At 39.2% G+C, this 19,420-nt stretch overlaps 1 protein-coding gene across 3 annotated transcripts in view; it reads left to right on the top strand.

The window, feature by feature from the left end:
* The first annotated feature begins 18,763 nt into the window (after positions 1-18,763).
* Positions 18,764-19,420, top strand: part of BMP2K (BMP2 inducible kinase) — a 117,243-nt gene continuing 116,586 nt past the window's right edge. For 2 of the 3 annotated variants that reach the window (XM_006053743.4, XR_006552169.2), the window contains exon 1: positions 18,764-19,104. In XM_006053743.4, coding sequence (XP_006053805.3) covers positions 18,945-19,104 — 160 coding nt within the window. In that variant the 5' untranslated portion in view covers positions 18,764-18,944. The remainder of the gene's footprint in view (positions 19,105-19,420) is intronic. The other variant, XM_044945742.2, reaches the window with a different exon arrangement.

Raw genomic sequence — 19,420 nt, 5'->3', positions numbered from 1 at the left:
GGTCCTCAGGTGCTGCTGAGAAAACCTCTCAAAGGTCCAGACTACCTGTGGCAGGTGTAACTTTCCTCAACACAAGGAAGGTTGAGCACAGGGCCAGCTGTAAGCATGTATAAAGCAGGTGGACTTTCAGGATGCTGAAAAGGGCACCAGCATCCACATTGTTTTCCCCTAGAACTGACAACTGGTCTGAAATTCTTACCACTCCTTTCAAAATTGGTTAGAACATACACATGTTCTTGAAAAGATGAACACATTTATCCATCTGAATCCACTATAGACCAATGAGCTATAATGTTAGAAAAGAGAACTGGGCTTCAAGGGAATGAGACCATGGTAGGTAAATTTTGATGAATAAGACAACTGGAAAGTCACTACACTGGTTTCCAAATACAGATCTGTAGATTGAGATTAGCACAAGGTGAAGTTTTCATTTATTTATGGTGAGACATGAGCAACAATGTAGTAACTTTTCAAATTAAAATTGTAAATTCTGAGGTTATGTTCTCCTTTTTGGATGGTATTATGTCATTTCTTTTATGAAATGATTGTGATTGTAGATGGAGGTTCTGCTTTTTCCTTAATGTCTTTACTTAGCAAAATAAAAAGCTAGCCAGCTTTTCGTTAATTTTTAATGTGTACATACACATATGCTAAATACTTCACATTCGATAGTTTATTCAGTCTCCATAGTGACTATATGTGGAATATACTGTGATAATTCCTACTTTATAGATGAGGAATCTCAGGCCTGGAGGATAAATAACTTACCCAAGGTTATATAGCTACTGAGTAGCAGGAGGTAATTTGTCCTCCTTATTCCCAACTTTTAGGGCATGAATACTAAAGCCTTTGTAGGAGGTATGGGTGCTGAAAAGAGAGAGAGAAATGTCAGAGGAACGGAAGAACAGAAGATAAATTTCACCTACTTAATTTTACCATGTGTGCATGTTCAGTCATGTCCAACTCTGTGCTGCCCCATAGACTGTAGCCTACCAGACCCCTTTGTCCATGGGATTTCCAAGCAAGAATACTGAAGTGGATTGCCCTTTCCTTCTCCAGGGGATCTGCCCAACCCAGGGATCGAACTTGTGTTTCCTGCATCTCCTGTGCTGGCAGGCAGATTCTTTGTCGCTGAGCCACCCGGGAAACCCATAGGCTCCCTGGAACTTTGGTCGCCAAAACATTTCCCCTTAGAGTCAGCATTTATAAACTAACATCATAAAATCCTAAACAGCTAAGCAAAAAGAGTCTTAAAGTTTGTATTCTTTTTAGTAAATGAGAAAATTTAGAGGTAGTGTCTGACTTAAAATTCTAAATGCTTGCATTGCACTAGCCCTAGAAGTGTTTGCTTAAAGCAAAAGATAGGACATAGCCACTATTGCCAGTGTAGAAAAAGAGAAGAAACCACAGCTAGATCAAACCAGCAAAGTACCTGAGTGTGACAAACTCTAGCTCAGTCAACTCAACCATCCATGACAAATGAAGAACAATAAATAGGAATAAAGGCCCCAAAATACAGTTAATTTCATTTCAGTGTTTTGTATGTAGTAAGCACTCAACAGTCAAGTACTAAAAGAATGAATGAATCCCTGATTTTATGTTACTCATCATCACATGGGAAACATGCTTCTTTTCTTGTTCAAGAAATGAATACTGAAGACCTATGAAGATGCTTAACCATGAGATAACTTACAAGGTTACATTTTGGTCAACTAAGTCCTGCCATTAAATATAGATGTGAAATGAAAATGTTCAAAAATGCTACTATAGACATAGTACATGTAGTGATTAAGTCTTAAGAATGAGTATCATTCATTTGGCTTTTTTCCAGACTCAGCATTTGAAAAAAAATTTATGTTATTGAGCCTTTTTGCCACCAGGGAGCTCAGTTAAGTCCAGAATTATGCTAACTTCATGAGGGGAGGTGGAATTCTTATTAACCACAATAACCTTGGCAGATAGCTCTCTTTATGCATGCTCTGGAACACACTTCCAAGAATTAGAATTAAGACTAAAGGATATTCTCAGCATTTCCAAGTATAAGGTTGGCCACAAAGTTCGTTTGGATTTTCCTGTAACAGCATATGGAAAATCTGAAAGAACTTTTTGGCCAACTCGATACTTCTGTATCTATAATTGCATCTCCTGTTGACTAGAAAAATGAGTAAGGAGTCATTTAATTATTATTTTTTTTTTTTTGGAGGGTGAGGAGAACAGAAAGAGAATGGTGTTCTGTGGATTCAGCCCAAATGCTGAGGAAGTCCATATAATGCTTTTGAAAGGCAGGCATGGGGGTAGGAACCTCAGAGAATCCCTCTTCTACCCTGTAGACCAAGATAACAACATTTTAAGATGGGAACTCATGTTCCATGTTGAGGAGTTTCCCATTAAGGCTTGGGTTTGCATGAGAAACATGATCAAACTGAATTTGATTCCTGAAAATGTGTAGAGACAGGTAATTTTCAAGATTCCTTTCATTAGGGATGAAATGAGGACTTAGAATTGTGAGTGATAACCAGCATAGTTCACATGCTCTGCTGAGTATGGGGCCAAGTGATTCCATACTTAAATCCCTGTCTCGTACTTCACTCATCCCCCCAAATAAATGAGGCATTTGACATCATATTCATTTTCATTGGATTTTTTTCCTTTTGAAAATTTCTAAGCCAAGATCTAATTACATAATCTCATGATACGTCTACCATATAGGACATATCAAGGCTAACACCGTTAGACTATATACTAATCAATAAAAACTAGATCTATTTTAAATCAGTAAAAGAATTCTCTTTGGCCTCCAGTGCACAGCACAGACTTATTCCATAGTGGACATTTCATAAATGCTTATTGCATTGAAAATAACTCCTATGGCAAGGACTTTTTACCTTTATCTTTTTTGGCTGGATGGAGTTATTTTTTGGTATTTTCTCATTTGAAATGTTTTGAACCAATGAGTAGTAATACTGAGTACCAATAGAATAACAATGGATTTACTTAACTTTTAAGCTACAAAAATTTGCCTGCTCAGGCAGCAAATTTAGTCATTCAGCCTACTGAGTATTTGCTTGCTTTAATGCCAAAATTTCAGCTTCTATTGACGTATCCATCAGGAGTGTTCCTCTGAAACTATTCTAAAACTATTGAGTCTATAATCTTTGCCCTTTGACTCAACATTCCAGTTTGTAAAATCAACATTGTAGCTGCCTATTCCCTAGAAATAGGTAGAAGTTTTATGAGTTACCAACTAGATATTACTAATTACCAACTAGAAATTACATGTAATTGCTATTACTTTAAATGTCAATGATTTAACATGCAAATGTGTTGAAATAAATTGTATATTGCGAGCAATAAAGGACTACATTTTAAAAATAAAAAAAATTAGTTGCTCAGTCATGTCCAACTCTTTGAAACCCCATGGGCTGTAGCCCACCAGACTCCTCTGTTCATGGAATTCTCTAGGCAAGAATACAGGAGTGAGTAGCCATTTCCTTCTCTAGGGGATCCAATGTATTTTAAATGTATATTCAAATCTAAGACAATCCCAGAAGCATATATTCTCATTCATTCTCAATGACATTTGAGTTGCTTTTCCTGAGTGAAAGGTGGAATTATAGCCAGGTACCAGGAATTACTCATGGCACACAAGAAGTCTCACTCGTCACTGGTTCACTTATGGGAGTATGTCACACATACGAATATCATTAGTCATGTACACCACAGTAGAGCAAAAGGTTGCAAATTCCTGTTCTATAGCCATAGTTTTTACTGAGAATTTTAAGTACCTTTGGGAAACTTGGAAAAAGAAATGGCAACCCACTCCAGTACTCTTGGAGAATTCCATTGACAAAAGAGTCGGATAGGCTGCAGGTCGTGGGATCGCAGAGTCGGACAGGACTGATTGGTTAACTAGTAACTAGCGACTTAGCAGCAGCAGCAGCAGCAGTTAGGAAACTTACATTTAAACATGTTACAGTGTGATTATTCACTGTTATAAGTAAGACAAGAGTTTCCCTGCTGAAATTATTTAATCATGCACCTAACTAACCTACATTCCTTAGTCCCTTTTTTTGCCTTTTTCTCCATATCAATTATCTCTATCCCACATGCTATATATTTCAGTTACCTGTTTCCATTTTCCTTCTATAATATAAATACTCCATGAAGACAGGAATTTTTTGTCTACTGTTTCCCCCACCTCTAGAATAGACAGACACTCAGTAAATGTTTGTTGAATGAATGAATAGTATGGAAAGTTTTGCTCTCATGAAGACACTGCAGTAGTTTTTATTTCTATTTAAGCTCTTGCTTTTATTGAAACAAACCTGGATGATGAAGTAAAAACAGCCAACAATCTAAAACATGTTAGTCCGAAAGTAAAAACAGAGCAGTGATAGAAGACAAACCATTGAATACAGTGGTTCTTTTCTCTGCCTGACAAATTAGAGAAAGATACAATATTTTTCAAAGACTTGAAGAATATATAAATTCCAGGAGCTTTTGAAGATAGGAGCACTTCTCAAATCCACATCTTTTAAAGGAAAACTAATCATCAATTGTCAGATTAGTTATATTAGTAAACAAGAGAGTAGTAATTCTACTGAGAGTAATAAAACATTCATCTGAACTATAGCATTAAGAATGAAAGGATGAAACTAAGATGAATTCATTTTTATTGATCAGCTAGAAGCTAAAATAAAGTCCCATTTTATTTCACAAAAAATCCTAAACTTAAATAATTTAATGCAGAACATGAATTGACTCATACAATTGTTTATTTTTAGTTAAACTTTTATAAGTGTGAATTTACAGGCAATGGTAAGAAATAATACTGAGAGATCCCATGTATCTTTTGGTAACACCTTACAAAACTATAGTAGGATATCACTGACATTGATCCAGTCAGTTCATACAATATTTCCATCACCACAAGGAACCCTCAGGAGCACATCTACTTCCATCCTACTCTCAACTCTCCTCAGCTCCTGGGAACCACTAGTACCTTCTACATTTCTATAATTTTGTCATTTCAATAAGGTTACATAAACACACACACATACTGACACACACACACACACACACACACACTTTATTTTTTTCAGCTGTGCCATGAAGCTTGTGGGATCACTCCCCTGATCAGACGTTAAACCCCGGTCCCAGCAGTGAAAGGCTGGAATGCTGACCACTAGGCTACAAAGGAACTCACAGTAATGCTACATAAATAGAATAATTTGTTCTAAGGTTACAGTTTGCAATTTTGGGGATCAGCTTTTTTTACTCAGCATAATTCTCTGAAGGTTCATATAGGTCTTTGAATACATCAAGAATACCTTCCCTTTTTATTAAATAATACTCCTTGCTATGGATGTACCATAATTTGTTTAACCTTACACATGTTAAGTGAAAGTCGCTCAGTCGTGTTGGACTCTATGCGACCCAGTATTCTGGTATTCTCCTTGAGTGGATAGCCTTTCCCTTCTCCAGGGGATCTTCCTAACCCAGGGATTGGACCCAGGTCTCCCATATTGCAGGCGGATTCTTTACCAGCTGAGCCACAAGGGAAGCCCAAGAATACTGGAGTGGGTAGCCCATCCCTTCGTGGTGGGGCCGGGGATCTTCCCGACCCAGGAATCGAACCAGGGTCTCTTTCATTGCAGGCCAATTCTTTACAAACTGAGCTATCAGGGAAGCCCTGATAGCTTCACATGTTAAAGGACGTCTTTAACATTTGGTTGTTTCCAGTTTCAGATAATATGAATAAAGCTGCTCTAAATATTCATGTACAGGTTTTCATGTAAAGTCCAGTTCTCTGGGATGGTTGCTCAGGAACACAAATGCTGGGTTGTATAGTAGTTACGTGTTTAGTTTTTAAAGAAACTGCCAAACTGGTTTTCAGAGTGGCTGTACCATTTTACATTCCCACCAGCAATGTACTGAGTAATTTACTTTCTCTGCATTCTTGCCAGCATTTGGTGGTGTCACTATTTTTTAATTTCAGTCATTCCAGTAGGTAGGTATTTACCTACATTGTGGTTTAAATGTATACTTCCCTGATGGCTTATAAAATTATGTATCTTTTCATGTGTGTGCATTTTCATATCCTTTTCATGAAATGTCTGTTCGTATCTTTTGTTCATTTTTCAATCAGACTATTTTGTTCTTCACTATTGAATTTGGAAAGTTCCTTATACATCCTAGATACTAGCTCTTTATCACATATGTGGTTTACGAATATTTTCTTCCCATCTGGAGCTTATGTTTAACAGAGCTTTTCCCAAGCAAAAGTTTTTTAATCTTGACAAAGTCCAACTCATCAGTTTTTCATTGATTCATCATGTTTTTGGTGTCAAATCTAAGAACACATTGCATAGCCCTACATACCAAATATTTTCCCCTACCTTTTAAAAAAAGTTTTATAGTTTTAAGCTTTCTATCTGACTCCAAGATCCATTTTGAGTTGACTGTTGCGTATTATGTGAGACTTACCTCCCTGTGTGTTCCTTTGTTGTTTCTTATTTACAGTACACATAACTTAAATATTTCCTATGTAGAACCACAACAGACAGTGTTAGAATTTTTGGCTTCCACCATCAATCTTAATTTAGAACCAAGAGGAGAAAGAAAACCTACTGTATATTTTTGCTTATCGTGTTCTTCGGATGGTCTAAGCTTTCTTTTTTATCATTCCCTTCCTGTTTAGAGAACTTCCTTCAGTCATTCTATTAGAGTAGGTTTGTTGATGATAAACTCTTTTAGTTTTCCTTTATCTGAGAATTTCTTGTTTTTCCCTTAATTCCTGAAGGATATTAAAGCATTCTGGATTGACAGTTCTTCTCTTTTAGCACTTGAAATATGATATACTACTCTTCCAACCTCTATGGTTTCTGATGACACATTTGCTATCATTTGAATTATTTTCCCTCTACAGTGAAATGTCATTTTCTCTGGCTGCTTTCAAAAGTTTTCATTACTAGAAGTGTAATTTTTCTGTGTGGTGGTATAGGTTTCTTTGGGCTTAGTTTGTTTGGGGTTTGCTGAGCTTCCTAAATCTACAGGTTTTTGCCTCTTCCAAATTTGGCAAGTTTTCAGTAATTATTTCTTCAAGTCCTTTTTCAGTCTCAGTGTTTCTCCTCGCCTTCTGGGACTCTAATGACACAATGTTATCTTTTGTTTTGGTCTCACTGGTCCCTGAGACTCTGATCATTTTTTAAAATTTATTTTTTCCTTACTGTTCAGATTGAATAACTTCTACTGCTCTATCTTCCAGCTCATTAATTCTCTCCTCTGTGCCCTTATTTCTGCTGTTGAATCCACCTACTGCGTTTTCTATTTTGGTTATCATATTTTCCCACAATTTTATAAAATTACTAATTGGTTCTTTGTATCTTCTGTTTAATTTCTGAGACTTTCTATATCCTTCCATTTGTTTCAAGAGTGTTTTTAATGGCTCACTGAAGCTTTTAATTATGACTGTTTTAAAGTCTCTGTTAGATAATTTTAATATCTTTGTCATCTTACTGTTGGCATCTTTTGTCTTATTTTTGAAATACGAGTTTGAGATTTACTCAGTCAACTTAGTTTCATTCATTATGGAGCGTCTGAAAGAATAGTATCAGTTTGAGTTCTTCCCACTTCTTGGTGTGGTAAGTCATTTTTAAAAAATGAAACTTGAATATTTTTGTATTCTGGAGCTTATTTAAACCTGTGCTCAATAATAGCCATATGTGTCTAGTGCCTGTCATATTGGACTGTCAGATACAGAACATTTGAACATCTCAGAAATCTACTGGAAAAGGGTGAAACAGACAGTGAGAAAAATGGCTGATGATACTACTAAATATTGATTAAAATACAAGGGAAAGAAGAAAAATATGAGGAAGATAAATAAATGAACCTATGAATAACTTCCCTGGTGGCTCAGAAATAAAGGATCTGCCTGCAGTGTGGGAGACCTGGGTTCGATCCCTGGGTTCGATTCCTGGGTCAGGAAGATCCCCTGGAGAAGGAAATTCTTGCCAGATATTTCCATGGACAGAGGACCCTGGTGGGCTATAGTTCATGAGATCACAAAGAGTTGGACACGACTGAATGATGAACACTATGAATTACAGGGAAGGAAAAATGTAGATTTATTCACAAGGAAAATCTGCAAAATAGATAGCAACCTATTAATACTATCATACCTTGGACTGAGTTTCTTGCGACTCTAGTTGCATGGGTCTGTCCCTAAAAAAGAAAAAGAATCCCTTTTTCTATGAGCTGATGCAATTTGGAATAGTAAAGCTGATTGTTGTGACAGCTGAGATCAGTGTGTATTGACCCTGACATTGCGTGTTATGTTACATCGAGATATATCTGACTTAAGCAAATGCTGGACATATTCATTCAATATCATTTTATTTGGCAGAGAGGTTACATCTACTTCTTAGGAGTCAGTTTTTTTTTTAAAGATCATGTGACTTCCTTTCTATTTTATTTATTTTTGGCTGTGCTGTGTCTTGGTTGCTGCGAGGACTGCTCTCTAGTGTGGTGCAGAGGCTTCTCATTGCAGCGGCTTCTCTTGCTGCAGAGCACGGGCTGTAGGGCGCGTGGGAGTCAGTAGTCGCAGCACGTGGGCTCCTGCGGTTCCTGGGCCCTAGAGCACAGGCTCGGTAGCTATGGCCAGCGGGCTTACTTGCTCTGCGGCATGTGGGATCTTCCCGAATTAGGGATCAAACCCATATCTCCTGCTTTGGCAGGCAGATTCTTTACCACTGAGCCACCAGGGAAGCCCTAGAATTCAGCTTTTTAAAACAATGAGCTGAAATGATACAGAGATGACTTTGGCAAGAGAGTACAATTTCAGGGCAGCAAAGCCCAAATAAAGATAAAATATATACAAATAAATGTAAAATGGCTAAAGATCATAAAGATTTTAGAACTAGAGCTTCTTGCTGTATAATTTATTCCACAAGTATTTATCAACTCATGTTATTACAGTTTAACCATCAATTTCTCAGGTGAGAAACTGAGCTACAGAGAAACTGGCTTCATTACTTAATGGGAAAACAAAGAAAAAAAATAAAAAAGCTTAGGCCATTTCATTATACATCTAGTTTTTTTTTGATTTACATCATGTGGCCGTTAAATGTCTTTCATAGTCATGTCAGCCACATAACTTTGAAAAAAAAAAACAACCTTGGACTTTCTGACTCCATGATTAACTTATATTTTTCCCTCTAATTCATTCATTCCACATTTATTTATCAAGTGCCTACAATGAGCCAGGAACTAAAGTACATCAGTGAATAAAACAAATATCTGTGTCTGAACACTTATATTCTAGTGATGGTAACAAAAAAAAAAATTTATATATATATATACACACACATAATAAATTAGAAGATAAATACTATGAAAAAAAGAAATTGTAGTACCGGTTAAAGGGGAATGAGATGGGAGGTAAGTCATTCTTACAGAATCTATTATAACCATCTGATGGAATCTCAACTCTTTTCCAATATCCATTTCAAATGCCACCTCCTCTATGAAGCCTTCCTTAATACCTTAGCTAAAATTTATCTTTTCTGCTATGTTCCTTTAGCTCTTCCTATCTCTATTCCAGCACTTAGCATTCTGCCTTGTGTAAGATATAAAAGTATCTTTCTTTTCATTAGGCTGTAATTCCTGAATAAAGAGAATGTGCCTTATTAATCACATCATCTCTTAAAAGAATCACATGTGGTGGTAGGCGTAATAAGCATTTGTTTAATAGTGAAGCCTAAATTACATGAATTGACAAAGACCCAGATTGTTTATAAAAGGTAATCCTGATATTAGAATTCAGAAATATAAATTCAGGATGTGGATATTGGGTGCCAATTTTCTGTCAATGCTAATTTTATTCCCTTCTGCCCAAACCTATGCGGCTAGAGAGAAGGTTTTCAGTTTTGTTGGAGAAAGCCTTTATTTTCTGCTCTTGCTGGATTTCTAATAAAACAAATACCACATATTAATAGACTTAACAGATCAAGCAAAATAGTGGCATGGTGAAAACCCTAAATTTGTCTTCAGAGCTGTCATGCATTATGCACAATCCATAAATTAACTGTTATACATTAGAATTTAGGCAACTTAACCAACACTATAGCCCTTATATGATATCACACACTTCTCTGAGAAAATAAGATTTATGTAAAATTGTCAATTTTCATTTCTCTTTTTGCCAATCAATTAAAAACACAGAAATAATCAAGCTATATTCTGTTTCTTTCATGAAATATACTGCTTTACATGTCCAAGAACCAATAGGGCTTGTTGGTTAAGAAATGTATTTTTTACAACATAATAACATACCATCTTGAATGTGCTGTTATAAACAATATTTATTACATTCATAAGTACTGAATAAAGCATAGATAGCTATGAATTTGATTTTGATTATACATTCTGTAGGTATTCTAATCAGTAGGTATGAATAAAAGACATCCCCTAAACATTCATATAACTAAAAGTACATATAGTTTTTGCAGTTTAATTCTTTTTAAAAATCAGTTTTAGATTTGGTTAGTGCATAAATGTAAGGTGTTTATAAAATCTCAGTAATTCAGATATATTGAATTGGTTGAATTAGTGTCACTTTTTTGAATAGAGATGTGACGACATGAAATATTAATGAATGTTCTACTGGAATTGCTAATGATGGATTCTTCTGATGAAGAAGAACTTAAAACAAATCTCTTTTAAATAAGGGAATGTGCTTACATTTTTGAAATTTTTATTAGACTGACACATTGATGTTTCTCTTAGAGGTCATTATTTTTATCTGAGATGCACATATAGTGTACATTTCAATTAAAATTTACCCTGATGTGCAGGGCATTACTACAGAGGATAATAATTAGAATTTTCATTATTAGAGAAACAGGGATTGACTACTCATTATGACTACTATAGGAAAGCCGATGGGTTGTAAGTGAGGAAGGCAACAACGGTGAGTCAAAGAGAAAATGTGCAGAACAGAAGAAATGTTTAAAAAAAACACACACAATGAGCATGAACACAAGAAAACATGCCTATACCCACGAGATTCAATGTCTGGCGTAAAGTTTGGATCTTAAGTCTTAACTCTGTTTTCCTGTGTGAGTACTACAAGGCTGTGTGCATGTGTATGTATGGGCCTGCAAAAAGCTCTATTTAATTAATTTTTTATACAAAGGACAGCCAAGTTGCTAAAGTAACTCTTTGAGGCTGTGTGTGAGTGCTATCAAAACAAGTGATAAATTAAAAAAAAATTGTTATGTAATATTATTTCAGTTTTAATTTTTTAAGGTTTTGGTAAGTATTTTTTGTCATATCGACATAAAAAAGTTCCAAGTTTAAATGGGCCAAATTTATAGTTGGTTAATCCTCTTTGGTATAAAATATCTCTTATGATAACTATTTTGCTTAAAATGTACTGTTAGACATATTTCAAAGACCAAGCGTATTTACATATGTGTGCAAAATTTGAGTTTAATATTTGTCAATAGCAAAAAGCTGCTTAAATACACACACATATGTCAAATTTATAAAAATGTACTAGTTTATGAAAAGGATGTAAATGGGGACTTAGAAAAAAAATATTTCATTTGGATAAAAATGACACGAATTTTAATAAAATGTTAACAATGTATAAATTTATTTTAGCTATAAATATTTTTTCCACTTTTGAGTTAAAGTTTTTACTCAGGAGTGCTGTTTCCTCTTGCATCTTGTAGATGTTCTGACTTGCTACTAGTTTATCAGCAAACATTAGCTGGGTGTTGTCATGGTAAATGGGAAAAATGTTTTTAATCGGTCCCTATAAGTGGGCCCAGTGCTGTTAGCTGATAAGACAGAACAGAAACAAGGTGTCTGTTGAAGTATGAAAAATTAAAAGGTTTTAAAAAAGTACGCTTATCCTTTAAGAATGATTTCCTTGAATATTATATTTAGAGCAAAAGGCAAATTATATAATTGGATAAGGTCAACAAAAAGCAATTTATAAACATTATAACTTAAGAAGTGGGTACATAAAAATTTTCCATGTTATCTTGAAATATGCATTAAGGTGGTGTTTGATATTCCCCATGATGAAAATAAATGATAAAAAAATAGGTTTTATATAATATTGGGTTACACTTCATTAAGATTTTTCCAAGGAAAGATCTATAATAGGAAAACTTTATTTTACCTTTAAACCAAAGTACAGTCAAATTTGTCTTTGTTTACCTATACACTGATCGATTGCAACTCTTCCCTCATAACATCTGTCTTTTATTTCTTTCTGTGAATCCAAAATGTAATTTAAAAAACACATTTCAAGATACCAATTCAAAGTGGCATTTATTTTCCAGGCACTTTGTTTAATTCATTAAGTATTTTTTTATTCTTTAAAAATTAAAAAAAATTATTTATTTTTGGCCGTGTTGGATCTTTGTCGCTTTGTGTGGACTTTCTCCTATTGTGGTGAGCAGGGGCTACTCTTCATTGCGATGGACTTGCTTCTCAGTGCAGTGGCTTCTCTAATTACAGAGCTCTGGGTCTAGCCACATGGGCTTCAGAAGTTGTGGCCCACTGGCTTAGTTGCTCTGCAGCATGTGGAATCTTCCCGAACTAGGGATCGAAACCGCGTCCCCTGCATTTGCAGTTGGATTTTTATCCACTGTCCCACCAGGAAAGTCCTTAGTAAGTATTTAATACCTGTAATGTGCCTGGTGTTGGGTTATTTATGCAATGGAAAAAAACATGAAAACTATATTTTATTTGACAGTAAGATTTATATACACTCTGCAATTAAAGGACACAGTATGTTAGACTTCACTTGAGGAACTGATCCTGTGGCCATGCAGCACAGCCAAAAAATATCCCCCACAACCCGTATTCTTCCTATTTTAAAGATGAATAAGACTCAGGTGTAGAACAGCTAAGACACTTGGGATTTCAGACATACTTGACATTTGAGCCTGGCCTCAACCCCCTAACCCTACCACTTACTAGATTTTTGGCTAAGTTATTCACTGATTTATTCAAATCTCACTATAAGCGTGTTACTTGGACCTGGGTCTTAAGAAAACAATGTGGCACAGTGCCTTTCCTTAAACCTCTTCAACGGCAGACAGGGTGACAGGCATGGCATGAAGCCTTTATAATTAAGTGATCAGTGTGGTTCTAGATGTCTGTGAAGAGTCGTGTGGGGGACAAATGAGTCCCTTCTACCTGGGACTGGCAGATGGCAGAGGTCAGGAAAGCTTTCACAGGGACATGGCCCTTGAGTTCCATATAGTCATCCTCTGAATCAGGTGATTGTGAGAAAGAACAAGACATTCTATCTTGCGTGAGCCTTGGGGCCTAAAACAGCTTTGGAAGAAATGAAAATGGTTCGGGGTGGCTGGAGTGAGAGAGCTGTAAGTCAGGCAAAGTAATACTTACTTCCCTTGTGAAAGGATTGAATACATACAGTGTTAAGCACAATGCCAGAGACATACTAGATGCTCAATAAATGTTCCTGTTCCTTCCTCAGTTTTTTCATTTATTATATCGCCTTCCGGCTTGAAATTCCGTGACTTACCATATTGCATGTGTTATTGCATGTTGGTTCATATTTAGCACTATTCATGCATTGGATAAGGAAATGGCAACCCATTCCAGTGTTCTTGCCTGGAGAATCCCAGGGACAGGGGAGCCTGGTGGGCTGCCGTCCATGGGGTCGCACCGAGTCGGACTTGACTGAAGCAACTTAGCAGCAGCAGCAGCAGCACACTGTATCAATAAATAGCCTCTATCACAGATGACAGAAATGTGGGTAAAATAAGTGAATTTTGATAAGGGATTGATGCAAAATCTGAGTTTAGCTTCAATCTTTTCTTTCTCTGTGTTCCTCTATAGTAACTTAAAAGAGTGTTACTTGAGTAAATCTGAATATTGTGCAAATGCAGAGATTCAGCAGCAGTTCAATACATAGGGACACGATTCACTACCTGTCCATAGGAATTGCCCACCTGCTTTAAACCCAGAAGAGCTGTTTTTCTGTTCCCAGAAGTTTTGATGATCATAACATCAACCATACTGTCAGGAGGAGATTTGAAGGCAACATCTCATCACTGCACAACCTTAGAGACCATGATTTTTGTCCAGAACTTACAGTCAACTCTACCTCAATACACAATCTTTCCTCTCTGCCTCTATTATGACTGTGTACATGTCTCCCCCCCTCCCCCAAGAGTGTAAACTCTGAAATCCTGACTTTATTCAACTTTGCATCATCTAGTTATTCCCCCAAACACAATGCTTTACCCATTGGAGATGTTCAGCGAATACTTGTTAACTTTTCAGTATACCTAGTTAATCAGAAATTGTCACTTATCATAGCAGGGTTCCCTGAACCTAAGTAGCACACTCTTGTTAAGTGAGTGATATGGCCCGAGGGCATAGGAGGGTATCTTATCACCTTAGACTATAGCAATCATATTGTTTATTGTGTGTTTTCAAGGAGAGTCTCCATGGTGTGGTGATTAAGAGCATTAGCTATAAAGCCATACTACCTGGTTTTGAAACCCGTTACTAGTCACAAGACAGACTTTGAATGTGTAACACATCTCTCTGTGAATTAGTATTCTCCTTTGCAAAGTAGTAGTAATTTGAAGTGTTATTTCATAGTGTTATGAGGAATTACTGAGTTAATATATGTACTTTTAAATAGCACTGGTACATTGCGAGTGCCCAATAAGAGTTGTTATTTTATGCTCTGCTAAGTTTTTATATGAATGTAACTGAAGCAGGGTAGTAGCTTGGCCATAAGAGCAAAATACAAAGGCTAACAAGAAGAGGGAGGGCAGGAACATATCCAGACGTGATTGTAATCCATTTCGAGGACAAATGCTCCTGAGGCAGCAAGATATTCCTGACATGAGGTTTGAGCCTGAGGTGCTCTCTACCTGGTGGACTGCCCCGCACGTCCTCCCCAATTCCACAGGGTCAGGGATCAAAGTACCTCTCTTGGTGGTAAAGTTGCTTACTTCTTGCAGTCTTTTTAAAAAGCATGGTAAAAGTTATAGGAAAAATTATATCACAGAAAAATAATTTATGTCACATGAGTCATTTCTCTTATTAAGAATATTCTTGAGCATCTTGGTGTTTTAAGCTATGAGAGTGATCTTTCTTACATGCATATATACATATTTTACAGGTATATTCATGATGCTGAGTAGTCTTAACAGGGGATTTAAATATTACTGATACTTTAAAAGAATTGCTTTTTAAATGGATATACCCATGTGCATGTGCACACGCACAGTCATGTGGACTCTTTGTGACCCCATGGACTGTACCCCACCAGGCTCCTCTCTCCATGGGATTTTCCAGGCAAGAATACTGGAGTGGGGTGCTATTTCCTTCTCCAATATATATATGCATATATTCTTTTAATGGACTTTGCTGCTACTGCTAAGTTGCGTCAGTCGTGTCCGACTCTGTGCGACCCCATAGACGGCAGCCCAACAGGCTCCTCTGTCCCTAGGATTCTCCAGGCAAGAACACTGGAGTGGGTTGCCATTTCCTTCTCCAATGGACTTTAGGACTACCTTTTTTTTGGAAAGCAAAGATACAGGCATAGGTATAAAATAATTGTTAGGCAGGGAGGATAATTTTTCCTGCTAGTAAAACATAATGAGGCTAATAATGATTGAAGACACATCATCAAAGGAAAACATTGACTCGGGAGGAAAAATGATCAATCAGGCTTTTGAAGAGATGACTTATAAAAGTAATTAAGGCACTGGTATGAATAAGCCTTTTGGGATGAGCATACTTTGTTCATGCCAGTGTTTCTTCACATATGTCTTTGAGAGCCACCTTAGTACAAAAAAGATGAGAATCAAAGTAACAAGAAGCGTTATAACTTTCCAGAAGACAAAAATATAACAATAATCTCCCCCACCCCCATCCATTGTCAAATTCCTTCCCATTTGAGGATCTCAGAATGCTTCATTTGGCTACAATGATTTGTTGACTTTATAGGTATACCGTAACATGAAACCTTGCAAGCTGAAACAATCTGCTTTTTAAAAGTCTTTATCATGTGGCTAGTTTCCAACTATTTTCATTGCAGTACAACTATAAACATTTGAAAGATTGACACACATATCAAAAAAACCCCTGAAATGTAAATTTTACTTTTATTAAACTATTTTATACCTGTGTTCTGTTAAGACACCTTGATGACAGTGGTTAGCATGGTCAGAATGTACATTATCCACAGTTTTTTTTTCCTAGAGATTTTCCAACAGGAAGCCCAAGTGAAAGGAGTGCAAAACTAAGACTAGAATTCTCACTATGGTTTTTCCACTGATTAGTATCCCATTTTCTGCCTACAAATTGGTTTAAGGACACTCAATTTTAACTTAGAGTTGCTAGAAGTATACAATCTGACAGTTAATATCAACATCTTTTGGTAGTGTTTGTAAATGTTGGCATTCTTATTAGTAACGCAATGTTTCTGCATTCTTATTTGTCACAGAATATTGTGGAGTAAACAGAGATCAAACAATATTCCTATTTTTTATTATGTGCTTGGTGAAAAATTAAAGAATATATTGCTTAGTGTTACCCATAATTTTTGAGACGGGGCCTATGTCTTTAATTATCAACTTCCACATCAGAAGTCAGGTTATTTGGGTACACAGAAGTGATTTTTTTTTTTTAACCACAGCAATTGTGGTAAATTGGCTCCCAAACTGATCACAAGAGACTTCACTTACTCTTGTGTGGTCATCAGGTGAAGCCATATTAGGCCCAAACTTTGCATGTTAGGCTGACTGCAGTTTTGCCATTGTATGAAATAACTAAAATTTTCAATTATTCAGCTTGAAAAACTATAATTCGAATACCGTAGGAATGAAACTCCATAGTGAATCCCCACAGTTAGGAGAATGGTCTGCTTATTTCTAAATGGAAATCCCCTATTGTCACACCACATCAATGATCTGCATATAAATCTGAGTTCCATAGAGCTGGAATGTGCTTCAAAGGTCACATCTCTAGATGAAGAATCTTAGTGTTATGCAGTAAAAATGCCCCAAATCCAGAGCACTGTGTTGGCAGAAATAGCTTCTCTCGAAATAGCAGACAGGAAGAAAAAAAAATGGAAGATTTTAAGCCCCAAAACTTTTCCCTAAGTACATTTCCTAACGTTTCTGCCTGTATCTCATTAAAAAGCTGGATTAAGAAATGGGGGGCGGGGCGTGGTGGGGATAGAACCACAGTATCTACTTTGACAGAAGGTGCATATTGCAGGCACAGTTTATTTGGCCTACATTTAAAAAACTTGGGAAATGCCGTATTAGGGGAAAAAAAAATCTAGATGTTTCCTTTACAAATGGAACGTTTGGCCACAGTGGGCCTGTATTCATACAGGGTGGTGGTGCGGCGCGGGTGGGGATGGATGGGAAGCAGGCTGGATTTGAGAATGAGCTCTGTGATTTCCCATTTCTTACCATTCTGAACGTCTTACATCAACGTTTACTTTGCCTGCCTCACGCCGCAGGCACTGAGATTCCTGCAGTTTATGAAATGGATGCAACGGGTCTTTTTTTTTTTTAATGGGCAAATCTCTTTGTTAAGGGGCGGGGGGCCAATGACTGGTTTTGCTTGCAAATAGTCCTAAATCTGTCGTTTTTCAACGATCTGAGCCTAACCTACTTTTCCCGAATGGCCCGAAGTATGAAACTAAGTATCAAAAGATGGCCCTTGCAGTCGCAGCTCTGTCACAAGCCAGCCATGTGACCTTGGGCAAGGCCGTTAAACTCTCTTGCCCAAAGGTGATGAAAGGTCTTGAAACGGACTGAATACCTGTTCTGAATACTTCGCAGGGTTGTTGCAGAGCACACACGAGATTCTGAAAGTACTCCTAAGTCATTTGTAAACCGCAAAACGCTCCCAGCACAAGCGGCTGTTACACAGAGTGCGACACCACAGCTTTAGAAGTTAGGTTACTGAAATCCGCTCTAGTTCTATGCTGCTCCCACCTCCCACGCTCGAGGGTGGGCGAGCGGAAGAAGGTTCTCAGGGGAGAATTTCTGGAAAAACGACTTCGAAATGCAGGGAGAAAAGTCCCTTCACAGGGGTGAAGTTGTTGGCGGCATTTTTAAGCCCCCGAGTGACATACCAACCTCTCGCCGCACAGCCAAAGCCAAAACCGGTCCCCTGACCACCTCCCTGCTCGAAGCCGGGACCTCAGGAAACCGGCCTGAATCCTCCCAGCCGGGACCCCCTACCCGGGATTGCGGACCTCGCCCTCGTCCCCAACCCCCACTATCGCCTCCCCCGTCCCCCCCTCCACGTGACAAGAGCCGAAACCGTCACTTCCGGCGGCGCAGGCAACGCGCCTGCGCGGGGCGCCTTGCTCAGTGAGCGGCTGGCAGGGGCGCCGCGCCGGCAACGGCCTCGAGTGGCGGGCGGCGCGGGTTCGGCCGGGGTGGCGGTGGTGCGGTCCAGCGGGTGTGAGGCCTGAGTGGTCCAGCCCACTCCCCGGAGGGACCGGCCGCCCCGCCCCCTTGGCCCTCTCCCTCCCAGGCGCCCTCCTCCGGGGTTCGCGCTCCGGGCGCCTAGCGCGGCGGAGAGGGCGCCCGAGGCACTGGCGGAGGCGGCCGCGTCGCTCCCGCACTCGGGCCCGCCCCCTCGCGCCCCGCCCCGTCCCCGCCCTCCTCGCCGCCCTCTGCGGGAGCCCGGCAGCTGCAGCGGAGCCGCGGAGCGGGCGGCTGGGCCGGGGCAGTGCGCTCGGGGCGCGCGGAATGTGAGGCTCGGCGGGCCGCAGCGCGCACGGACGCTCGGACAGGCGAGGGGCAGTGACCCCTCGCGGACGCCCCGGCCGCGCACGCCGGGCCGGGCACTCGCCCTCTCGCTCGCCCTTAGGCGCGTCCCGCGCCCTCCAGCGCGCCGGCGGGACCATGAAGAAGTTCTCTCGAATGCCCAAGTCGGAGGGCGGCGGCGGCGGCGGAGCGGCGGGTGGCGGGGCCGGCGGGGCCGGGGCCGGTAGCTCGTCCGTGGGGGTCCGGGTGTTCGCGGTCGGCCGCTACCAGGTCACCCTGGAGGAGTCGCTGGCCGAAGGTACGGGCGCCCGGGGAGGCTCGGGCAGGCAGGTGAGGGAGGGCTGGGGTGTGGCGGTAGCTTCTCCCGTTCTCTCCCGCTTCTTTCCGCGCCCTCGCGGCTCACTCTTTTTCCCTCTCCTGCTTCCTCGGCCAGGCCGGCGGGGGCTCGCGCCTAAGTCGGCTTTTCTTGCCGCCGGCAGCTCTGACCCGTGCACAGTTCTTTCTGTACGAGTTTGTTATTTTCACTCCCTGTTGAGGCTGGGAGATAAATAGGAAACGTCTTAGCGAGGGCTGCGGTGTCATGATTGAACCAGTGACTCATTAGAGGTTCAGAT

The sequence above is a fragment of the Bubalus bubalis genome, chromosome 7 (genome assembly GCF_019923935.1).
Source record: "Bubalus bubalis isolate 160015118507 breed Murrah chromosome 7, NDDB_SH_1, whole genome shotgun sequence".
NCBI classification, from domain to species: domain Eukaryota; kingdom Metazoa; phylum Chordata; class Mammalia; order Artiodactyla; family Bovidae; genus Bubalus; species Bubalus bubalis.
This window is presented reverse-complemented; position numbering and strand designations above follow the sequence as displayed.